Source organism: Tachypleus tridentatus, chromosome 4 (genome assembly GCF_004210375.1).
Source record: "Tachypleus tridentatus isolate NWPU-2018 chromosome 4, ASM421037v1, whole genome shotgun sequence".
NCBI lineage: Eukaryota > Metazoa > Arthropoda > Merostomata > Xiphosura > Limulidae > Tachypleus > Tachypleus tridentatus.
Genome location: NC_134828.1, coordinates 72921364 through 72933517, shown reverse-complemented (window position 1 = coordinate 72933517; position 12154 = coordinate 72921364). Strand labels below are relative to the sequence as shown.

Sequence of the window (12154 nt, the reverse complement as noted above, 5' to 3'; positions counted from 1 at the left end):
CTTTGCAGCATTTTCAGTTAAAACCAATTTATCTGAACAATCAATGAGATAGGCCCACTATTTAATGGGAAATGTATCAAAATCTAATAAAAAATAATAGTGAGTTTCACTAAAGCTGGGTCTCTGTTTAAATGTGTTACACACACACTGATGCATAGTCGTTTGTACTGGAGTTGCAGATAGACTAGTCTAGCTATACAACTTGGAGACTTATTTCTAAGCTTATCCACTCATTCAAAGTGTCTTTAATTCAGCAGTGATAGATTAGAGGGAAGGCAGCTAGTCGAAACCACCCACCGTCAACTCTAGGGCTACTCTTTTACCAACAAATAATGGGATTTACCATCACAGTATAACGCTTCCACGGATGAAGGGGTGAACGTGAATGGTGATGGGGATTCGAACCTGCGACCTTCAGATTGCGAGTCGAGCGTCTTAACCACCAGGTATAGACAGTGCATACTGATGTGAAACTTGGAACTTGTGCTTACATGTAGATGGGATGGACTACTCAAACTAAATTACATCTGGAACTTTAACATTTGAACTGTCAAATTAAGTTTACATTAAAAGAATTTCTCGACAACTAATGTTCGAAGTAACTGTGTTAATATAAAACTTAAGGTTCGGTTAAAGTTTCATTTTAGTTTTAACGTGATCAATGAAACTAGTTCAATTATTTTCTTGTTTTTGTTCTAGTATAATTTTATACTTTTGAGAGACTTCTGAGGTGTGGTGTGACCATCAGAAGATTAAGTAATAGTGCAAATAGTGGTTTACATACAAAACATTTCCCCCATCCCTCCAGCATAAAAAGTAATTGGGACCCTGTATCAACATTCCATCCATAATTGTAAGTAGATTCGGGAGTCTTTTTAGCTCGGGCTCCCCGCAGTTGTGAAGGCATACTTACGCCACCAAGTTCAAACATGTAAGAACAGTGTAGAGATGTTTTTTTGTTATAGAAATTTTGCCAAAATTGGCTGTATTATAAAGAAGGGACAGCATCGCAACTTAGTTGCCTGTCATGTAGTATCAGTGAATGACGTTGAATCCATTTTGGATTTAAATTTCTGCGAAATAATGACCCAAAAGACATTGCCTCAATTAATACAAAGTGCTTGGATGAAATGGAAAGCGCAAGTGATATAAAAGTTATGAAATGGTCAACATAAGCTCTTAAAACTAATTAAACAATTATAATAGTTTTGCAAATAAAAAGTCAGTTCGCCTACCAGTGTTCTGGAAGTAAATACAACAAAAATAGAAGATTACAGTCTTACAAATATGGCAGCAGTTATTGCTAATCGACGTCGTGATATAATCAAGGCTAGAAAAGAACCTATTCTAATACGAATTATTCATTTTATTCTGTTATAAAACATATTTCTTATCAAAATAATATTTTTAATCGATGACATATAATGAAAGCTGTGTTAATACCTTGGACCTAGACGATTCATTGATACTGTATGAATATCGAAAACACACGTGTTCTCAGAGTTGCTGTTGGAAAGTGATCGATTGTGGGGAAATGTGTCTCAGAACGGCTGGTATGGGTACTAACACTTTTATTTATGAGCGGAAAACAACGTTTCCACCTAACCTGGAGATTACGTGGGAAGGTCGAAACATTGTTCTCTGCTTACCAGTGAAATTGTTAATACCCATACTAACCGTTCTGAGATACATTTTTATTTCAAGTGGGTTTCACGTCATAAAAATTGTAGGGAAACGTTTTATTTAATTCAGAAACTTTTATAGTTATAAACATTTGCGGGTTTTCTCCCTGTCAATATGAAGCATATGCGACTATGAAAGTTGAATTCATTACCTAAGCCTTTTTTCAGTAAATTCAAAATTGAAAACCTAGAATACCAAAAAAACACACAAGAAAAACATTATCACTAGCCTTAATTATTTAAACGAAACAGAATAACATTAGATTGTTTAATCTGTATAATCTTAGCCCAGGTAGAGACTCGATCAATTTCTATTTTATTTTTTCCTTTTATCATCTTATAGATCTGCATACGCTACTGCTTGACATAAGAACGATGATGACGAAACAGAAAATATGTTAATCTACTAAACTCGATATATACTTATGTAAGCGCGCATGCTACAAGGTTGAAGGATCAATATAACGTTACGTAGGTGCTCGAACTAAATATTCAAAGGAACTAGGTATGTGCACGCTTCAGTTTCTGACATTGGAAAGTGTTTGTGTTTATGTTGACGTATGTGTCCTTTTCCACCATAGCGCTCGTGAAGACGTTTGGTAAATGTTTTCAACTTTCATTTGTTTAGACAGTTTATAAACCGGTGAGTAGAGTACATCAGAGCTGGATTAAATCGTCACCAGGTTGTCGGACCACTACATTGGTTTTATTTTCACTTCTACAACATAGATAGACGTACTTTTTGTTATAGAAACCTGTTTAATAAACTTATAGGAAAATCGTGATTTAAACACGTAGATTGAAGAAGTAATGTTTTTTTCTCTTTCTTTGGAGTTTTCGAATACTTTGAGAAAAACACTTTTGTTAGGACCACTGAAGCAATTTTGACGATCAATACTATTTTGTCTGAACATTGTCTACAGTTTCTTTATCTTTAACACAGAAAGTGAAAAAGGTTTTCTTCATCGCTGCGTTTACTTCATTGGTGTTTGACCACGCAAGCCTTATTGTATGTTCAAAATATATTTAAAACGGTAGAATAGTTAATACTTTACGTTGAAAACATTATTGAAAGTTGTCTATTCTATTCAGAGGCCAAAAAAGAGTAAGAGCAACAATAGTTAAGGTCACTGAATGAAAATGATGGGTTAAATTATTTATGGGTTGATATATTTATGACCAGTATCGTGTTTGTTATATAGATAGCCATTTCATACGAACGATTTAGCTTTAAGAAAATATTTTACTTTGGACGTACTTCTCACGTAAATAAAGTTAAATACTATAAAACTGTTAAATCATCTACATCCTATCTTAGCTCTAGAACTGATGTAATGTTTAAGAGATTTAAGGGAATTCAAGTTTATTCACGTGAGGAGTTAAAAGTAAGTGATGGGTCATTACAATTGGCCACCGAAAACACTTCCTTTCCCTTGTATAGACAATTTGTACTTTTTCTCTACAGCATATCAAAATGAATATTAGGTTGATGTGTTTCCTGATCTTACTGCTGTTACTAACGGCTGACTCCGCAAGGATGAGAGGAGGGCGAAGACGGGGTGGAAGAAGGAGAGGTCGAGTTGGTTCCCCGAGATTCATTTTTTACACTTCACCCAGTCGCCGCGAATACTACGACAACCCTAATGTGAGAATAAAATATCCCTAGTTTTTTCTGCAAAAAACAATACAAAATTATTGCTGAGTGGGTTTCCAGTGATTCACGGGTCATAAACATTAGATGTACAAAATATTTCATATTTTTATTAATAACAATGCCGATTTGTAACATTTATTTTATTATTTCACCTGCTTGTTTGCTTATTTTAGTATAAAGTTACACAATGTGCTATTTACGCTCTATCTGCTACGTGAAGTCGAACCCTGATTTTAGTTTTGCAAATCCTTAAACTTGTTGATATCCCGCTGGGGGTGGGGTTATTATTTGTCAACAAAAAAAACTAATTAATTTACAAATAGTAGATTGGCAACTGCATAACAGTTAGGTATGGATGTTATTCTACATATCTCTTGGTATTTTTAAAGCGTGGTTCATTCAACGAAATGCAAGAATGATGAAAATAAAAAAATAATTTACTTAAGCACATTATTACATGCAACGAGACTTCTTATAGTAAGATATTTAGTTTAAGAAGGTCGTTCGTCCTAAACGCTCTACCATAAATTACGTTTGAAATGTCAAAAGCTGGAGGCTTTTAAACCCTAACTTTTGAAATATCATACTGTATATATAAATAGCATTTCAGTATTTTTCGTTAACCAACCCATCTTAAATGTTATGTTTGTACATTTTTTATTTTGAATCCGCAATGGACAAACTAAGAAAAATCTGGGGAAAATCCATAGTTAACGTGACTTTATCTCAAATTTAGGTTTTCATTTTGTTTTTGTTATATATTTTACACTGTTGTAAATCTACGTTCAGTTTCCGCTCATCATTATCAATGCATCATGTACAACAGGGCCCTCCCATAAAATACTTGGAGAGAGGAATATACTGCGTGATCTGGAGTAAAATTATAAACAAAACAGAACTTGTTAAATGACATAATCTTTAGTTTAAAAACCCAGTATTTGTGCAGAAGGTGCTCCACACGTCTGTAACACTAATACATTATGCCTTACTTCTCCTGTAACTACTGCCACTTTTGAGTAACAGTTTATCTAAATACAGCAGACTTTAGAAGCACTATATAATTTAACAGTTGAAGGGATTATGCTCTTAACATTGCGAGTTTGGTAAATAAATTTATTAAAACTGGGGATGAGAAATAACCAAGTAATTTTGCTTTATTAGAATTTATCAACTTTTAATAAACGTTTGAAAAAATTTCTTTCATAGTAGAACCCCTTCGATAATTAGTTGCTTCTTACGCCTCTGGCACAATACATCATTTTTAGGTGTTTCAGAAAATATCTTGCATCTTTCACGATGAACTCTGACAGTATTAAAATGCCTGCTAAGTATATGTAAAAAATTCAATATTCTATTGAAAATGTAAACTTATGGCGTAGTAAACTGAACTACCATGACGGAATGCTTAAATAAGCACAGAGATATAGCAGTGAGATACAACGGTATCTTACATAAAAACACATTAACTTCAGTGTAATTTAATTACTGTAAACTGATGCTCTATCTTTTATATTAACATCAATACCTTAACACAATTGTGCTTCTTATTAACGCAGATGTGATAAATATAACACAAAGTTTCTTTTATGTATTAACGTTTTATTTCTCTACGACTACTGCTAACTAGTAAGCCTACTTTCATACTGAGAGAATTTGCGACTGATAATTGGCCCAAGCCTAATTTCAACCTGAGTCCAGTATGCATATTTTACACTGCAGAATTCAGCCTTACACTCTTCAAACGAACAAGTTTTAAACCTTAAACTAAAAAAAAAAAAAATCGCTGTTGAAATAGAAAGGTAACATTAATACAGCTGTGGATCGATCCATATTGGGTAAGCATAAAGTGTTGGGAACATTTTTGTGCTTAATTTAGCAAATGAGGTGAAGAACGAACCACTATATGTATAATTTTACTCATAAGTGATTTAGTACTGAACTCCAGCGTGATTCGTTCAACAACACGTAACAATAAAGAAAATGAAAGAATAATTTATTAAGATACATTGTCACAAAGGAACAGCCTTCTTACAGTAAGTATGCAGGTATGCCATTACAGGAAGAGGGGGAGATAACAAACTGAGAATTCGTTGAAATATCAAAATTGACATCGTTGAAAACTTTAGTTCAGATGTTTCATTAATGAGAGTTGTAGAAAACAGAGGGAAAGCAAGAGCATTTATTCTACGGAAGATGACTGCCGAATACGTAATTATGTAAATTCATAAACGATCGTAATTTAAACAAGTATAACAACTAAATCGACAGATTTTAGGCTCTTTTTCTAATGTTTATACAGGGTGCTCGGATATTGAAATCTTCTCATTTTGACTACGAATTTTACCTGGGACACAAGATCGTTTTCTTATGTGTCGCTATAGGAGATCCACGACCTCGAATTACCTGGTTTAAGAATGGAGTGGAGTTATTCTATCATCCCTACTTTCAGGTAAAGCTTTCATCAGTAATCTACATTCTCATATAAATATAATAAAACTGCTAATCGTTTCAGATATTACGAAAATAACCTAGAATTATACTGAATGCTGATGTAGCTTCTGTAGCTTGCCCGTTAGTTACAACAACTGAAAATACATCAACTAATACCTCTAAATTAACTCGCAATAGTAGATTTAATAGTATGAATTTTTATTTAATAAAAATAGCAATAATTTGAAAAAATAATACTTGAAGTATGTTTGTTATGAATTTCGGATAAAACTTCACGAGGGCTATCTGCACTAATCGTCCCTAATTTAGCAGCGTAAGACTAGAGGGAAGGCAACTAGTCATCACCATCTACCGCCAATTCTTGGGATACTCTTTCACCAACAAATAATGGGGCTGGCCGTCACATGATAATACCTCGGTGGCTAAAAGGGCGAATGTGCTGGTGGGACGGCAATGCAATCCCGCGAACCTCAGATTACGAGTGGAGCGTCCTAACCACCTGGTCAAGCCAGAGCTACTTGAAGTTTTGGTTGTGCTTGTTATGAATATATTTTATGAAAATAAATTTTTCAGCATGTCATATTTAAAGTATTTTATTTCATACGTTTGAACTTTTAAAACTTTGAATGTTTAACTTGTTTATCTCAAGTGTTGTTAATAAGCCTAATGGTTGTATAGTTGTTACATTGCTGTTATACAGGATTCTATCCTTTTTTCCTCTATTAGCCTCGCTCAAGCTTAGGCCAGTCATGGCCAGGTGGTTAAAGAACTCGAGTCGTAATCTGAGAGTCGCAGGTTCGAATCCCCGTCACACCAAACATGCTCGCCCTTTCAGCTGTGGGGGCGTCATAATGTATGGTCAATCCCACTATTCGTTGATAAAAGAGCAGCCCAAGAATTGGCGGTGAGTAGTAATGATTGGCTGCCTTTCTTCTAGTATTACACTGCTAAATTATGGACGACCAGCGCAGATAGTCCTTGTGTAGCTTTGCGCGAAATTCAAAACAAACAAATGCTCAACTTTACGTTTGAGTGCGTGTTTTATTTGTCATTACAGGTAATATTTTTGTGTATTCTTTGTTGTATCACGTATTTAGCGCTGATATATACAATTGACTAACATTGGTTTATGCTATTGATAAATTTAATCTCTTTGTACAGATCACTGAAAGGCTACACGGCAAAAATAAGCTGAAAAGTAAATTGGAGATTACACCGGCGACGCAGATGGATTCTGGAACATACGAATGTCAAGCTAACAATAAATATGCTGTGGACAGGCGAGCATTCAAGGCTGACTTTTAATTAATGCAGATAATTTGAGTAACCTTGTTCAAATCCTACTTGGATTTTTATGTACTATCAGTATACAAACAGTCGCAAAGAAAAATGAGTGAGTCAATAGAAATTAATATTGTTTATTTTACAATGTTTGTTTCGTTTACAATGACAATAACCGAAACCAAACAGTTAAAGTTAAACTATCACAGACAGCCAAAGCATTTGATTTAAAACTTAACAAATATATGATTTATATAAATATATTGATTTAATGTAAAACTGTCAGCAAGAAAACATCTCTGAAAGATTTGAATAATATCAGTTAGTTTAGAGCTGGTCCTGTTCAGTTGTATTTGTCAAATGATGAAAGACGTCTTACCTATTAGCACTATGCTTTAGTGGTGGTAGTTGGTTAAGAGACGTGTTTCGATAATGCACTATCTGATAAATTGCTTATCAACTGTAAAATTATGGATTTATTTTATTATAACGTGCCTCTTTGGCTTGGCATGTCCTATACTTATGACACATACACATATGTATCCATATAAAATTTATGTTACATGATATTTTCAAGCTGTGTATCAATCGACTGTTAATTCCATCTTCTAATCGAAGTTTGATTTCGCAATAATAAATTGTATATTTTTCAATTGTTATGATTAATAAGAAATAATGATTTAATAATAAAACGCTAATATCCTATATATATATATGGAAATTAAAAACAAAAGAATAAACATTTTAGCTGACAAAACGCAGTTGAAGTTCAGTCAATGGTCTGTTTTACCAATGTGCACCTTTTTATTAACTTGTATTTGAGACCGAAAAAGTGAAACTACTGGCCTTGTTCAAGAGTATTTCAATATTGTCAAAGTGTATTAATAACTGTATTGTAAATATTTCATTGTTAGAATGGTAGCAAGTACATTTAAATAATTTTATTAATTGCAATGTAAATGTTTCTCACGTATTCATCAATATTTGTTTATTCAAATAGTATGACTGAATTTATTTAAAATGTCTCATTTTCTATTTGTCTCTTTTAGCCTTGACAATGCAGTTGTTAATGTTCCTTTTCACTTTTACATTCTATATTACTGTAAGCTTTTCAACCGTAACAATACATGCTTATTGTACTCCATATTATTATAACACAGTGGGGGCCTATATCTCAACGAAAGCGCATTATAATTGATTTTAACATAAAACAGTAACAGTTATCTTCGAAAACCTAACCAAGTTACTATTGATCGTAGTTGTTGTTTAAAGTTAGCATGAAAACTTTTCACATATATTATTGAGTATGTAGTGAAACTCTGTATTCATCTGCTGGTGTATTGTGAGTGTTGTCATTCTTCAACCTTGAAAGTTTTGTCTGTTAAACTGTCAGGTTCTGGTAAATTTTCTCCAACGTTGGCTGCAATCATTTCTAGATTTTCTTCTTCTATAAAATCTTAAGAAACACTAAGTTGTTAGTTTCTCTATTGCCGTTTTGAATGTCGTAAGTTATTATGTTTCCAAATTTATGTGTACTTCCTTGTCTGGTAAGATAATAAAGAAAATTATAGATGTTACGATTTGCTTACTTCCAAAGCGATTCTAAATATTATAAAAATAACGTAAGTAATTAAACAGCGTATAACAAGTACAGATGTATGTACTGGGGTAACAAACATAACTGTATCTTTCACTCTCGTGCTGGTGTCCCTGTGATAACACAGGTCTGCGATGGTTTTATTGTCTTGAAAAAAGGTTAATGTTCTATAGCAATTTCTATACACTGAATAAAATAATTGTATTCATTTTTCTCTACCATATACATATTTGTCACAAAACGTCATATGTACTTTTACATAAGTGAATTATTTTCATTAAAATCGGGTCACATTTCGTTATGCTTAAAATGTTGTCAACCGCAGATTATAGATTTCTCTGGACCAATCGCGACGTGAGCCTTATCGACGTTCTAGAATCAAAAAAAAAAAAAGAAAAATTCATTATGATAAACGGAATAATAATTTGATCTAAGTAAGAGTTCCTTTTTTCTTTCCGATTTGGGAAAAATCCTTACCTTATTATTTTCGAAATCTGCGAAGCTGAATTATAGAAACTCCGATATCAAAATCAAAAGAACTTTCACGAAATTTAAATTCGCAGACCTGTGTAGTTAACTTTCTCACTAGATTGCGGTCTGTGCCCGGCATGGCCAGGTGGTTGAAACGATCGATTCGTAATCTGAAGGTCACGAGTTCGAATCCCCGTCGCACCAAACATGCTTGCCCTTTCAGCTGTGGGGGCATTATAAAGTTTCGATCAATCTCACTATTCGTTGGTAAAAGAGTAGCCCAAGAGTTGGCGGTGGGTGGCGATGACTAACTGCTTTCCCTCTAGTCTTACACTGCTAAATTAGGGACGGCTAGCACAGATAGCCCTGAGTAGCTTTGTGCTAAATTTAAAAAAAAAACAACAGCAAAAAGTTACACTCACTATCAAAATATATATAGTGCCGAATAGTAATTGCACAACAGCTTTGATTAGAGTTGACCTTCATTTAGTAACGTGAAGAATACCGCTAGAGTTAATAGTGAAATATAGTAGTTTAAGAAAGTGTTATGGGATAATTTTTATATGCAAAAACGGCTCGTTTGGGTTGAGAAAATATTTTACATAGAAGAGCGAACAACGTTTCGACCTTCTTTGTGAACCTGACGATGACCGAAGAAGGTCGAAACGTTGTTCGCTCTTCTATGTAAAATATTTTCTCAACCCAAACGAGCCGTTTTTGCATATAAATTTCTCCACAAGTGGGTTTCTCGACATCACTGATTGTTATGGGATAACTCGACTTCAATAAAGTTATACAATACATTCATATGAAATTATTTTGTCGTAAAAAAGCTGTGAAATAAATTTGCATCTATCACGGTACCGCACTCAAAACTGTCCACAAAATTATTAAGAAAACTACGAAATGCACTTCACGTTCATCTTCAATGCAACATGCCCCGTGAAACGTTATGTGTACGAAAAAAAACATAGGGAATTCTTGAAAGATTTTCATGAAGACAGAGTACGGGATTCGGTTAAATTCCTACAGAATGTTTTAACTTTGATCATTTACTAAAACTGCAAAACAAAACGAGAAACAAAGTTCAGTGTAACCGTTACATTCTTGTAATTAAAAAAAGGAATATTATTTTATCATCAAATTCTAATAAAATCACGTATTGCATGTTCATATTATAACTGGATATTTCTATACTAAAAAGACTTCTTGAATAATTTTATACAGGAAAACATTTAAAAAAAAACATAAAACAAGTTACGTTAATATTTTGGTTCACATATTTTGAGTATCATCCAGTATCTTGATACTGGTCCACTAGTGGCTTAGCGGCATGTCTACGGACTCACAACACTAGAAGTCCCCGCTGGTATAGCGATAAGTCTACGGTTTTACAACGCTAAAGTTAGGGGTACGATTCCCCTCGGTGGACTCAGCAGGTAGTCTGATGTGGCTTTGCTATAAAAAAACACACACAAACGCAAACAACGCAAGAAATCGTGTTTCGGTAAGATTCTACTTCTTCAAAATTCAATATGTTAACGTTCCTGGCGATGGTATCCGCGGGGAGACAGGACACTTATCTTCTACCTGGAAATGAGATACGTAATTTGTTCTTTATTCATTCAACATATGTATGTGAAATTTTTATTCAATTCACAATTTCATACTACTTTCCACCCTCCCGCCAGAAAACTTTGCCCCGCTCTGGAAAAATGTCTGCGGACACTCATGATTTCTGGTCTTCTCTTTGGAAGAAAACGTTTTATGTTGCACACTCTATGGTTCATACCACTTCTTATTGGAAGAAAAAGTGCTCTGTTGTACACTCCATGATTCATGCTGCTTCTGACTGGAAGAAAAAGTGCTCTGTTGTACACTCCATGATTCATACTGCTTCTGACTGGAAGAAAATGTGCTTTTTGTATACTCCGTGATCTACGAAAGTGAGTTCCACCTTTTTCAAAACCATAATTTAACCATTAGCTGTAAGAACATGTGTAATGGATTTACTCTTGCACGTTTATCTTAATACCTACTTTTGTTTCGGTTTGATGCGTGTGACGCATACTGTTGGATGTATATTAAATTTGTAGAAGATTCTTGAGAGTAAGAATCAACAATATTTGTTTTACGAAAACGCTAGCGTGTTCGAAGAATGTTGAACGTTCCAGAATCTCACGTGATTTATATAAAATAATCTAACCGAGAGACAGTATTAGAATATTATTGGTCAGCTACAGTCAGTAGACTATAAACCTCGGAAGTTACAATTGGAAAACTACAGAATGTAACCAGGAACGTTATAGATTTCAAACATTACAAACCGTTTATCTTCAATGAATTAACTTCGGGCGTTTGCATTTCTACGAAGACATTAAATATCTTGCCGATAAAAAACAAACTTACAAGGGTGTGAGGCCAACCAAGCTATCTACTTCAAGCGAGGTGTGAGAAAATCAATTTGGAATTAATTTGTTCTTCGCGGTTCTGGATCATTGATAAAATATTCAGTTCTAGACCGGAAATAAGACACATAATTGTCGGTAAGTTTGTAAAATTTTATATAATTCATTATTTGTAATATCCATTATTATAAATTGTGTTGTGGCTAGTATATTAAAATATATTTGTGTTAAGAAAGAAAATTGTGTGAATCAGTCTTGTTGAGAAATATCATAAATTTGATACATATTAACATTTAATTAACTTCTAAATTAAAATTAAAATTTCCGGTTATTAGAATTATTAATACGCAAGGTACGTAACATAATAAATCGAAGACTCGTCAGAAATAAATCATAATAAGTAATAGACGTTAATGACAAAAAAGCAAAATAATTGGTTTATATGGAATAAATAAGACATCCAGTTTTAATTTCTTCCTAGTTGTGGACTCTCTTCGAATTGGGGTACGAAGAAGTTATACCCATTTGTCTTCACTCCATTATAGTTCGATCCTGTTTCTAGGTTTTATAAACGAGGTCACAACGACAAAATTTTGCGGATTTACTGAGA

At 33.7% G+C, this 12154-nt stretch overlaps 1 protein-coding gene across 3 annotated transcripts; it reads left to right on the top strand.

Annotated features, from left to right (window-relative positions):
• The first annotated feature begins 2052 nt into the window (after positions 1-2052).
• On the top strand, positions 2053-8640 carry LOC143249424 (immunoglobulin domain-containing protein oig-4-like). Of its 3 annotated transcripts, none has more exons than XM_076499253.1 (4): positions 2053-2187; positions 3148-3327; positions 5636-5785; positions 6949-8640. In XM_076499253.1, the coding sequence occupies exons 2-4, from the start codon at positions 3157-3159 to the stop codon at positions 7090-7092; spliced, it is 465 nt and encodes a 154-aa protein (XP_076355368.1). In that variant the 5' UTR covers positions 2053-2187; positions 3148-3156; the 3' UTR covers positions 7093-8640. The 3 variants fall into 3 exon arrangements, with proteins under 3 accessions (XP_076355368.1, XP_076355370.1, XP_076355369.1); XM_076499255.1 differs by having other exon boundaries at positions 2161-2281; XM_076499254.1 differs by lacking the exon at positions 2053-2187 and adding an exon at positions 2204-2325.
• The last annotated feature ends 3514 nt before the right edge of the window (positions 8641-12154 follow it).

Coding starts and splice junctions, on each gene's coding strand:
- LOC143249424 (XM_076499253.1), top strand. CDS start 3,157: ATGAATATTAGGTTGATGTGTTTCCTGATCTTACTGCTGTTACTAACG. Junction 3,328..5,635: donor AATACTACGACAACCCTAAT/GTGAGAATAAAA, acceptor ATGTTTATACAG/GGTGCTCGGATATTGAAATC. Junction 5,786..6,948: donor TCTATCATCCCTACTTTCAG/GTAAAGCTTTCA, acceptor CTCTTTGTACAG/ATCACTGAAAGGCTACACGG.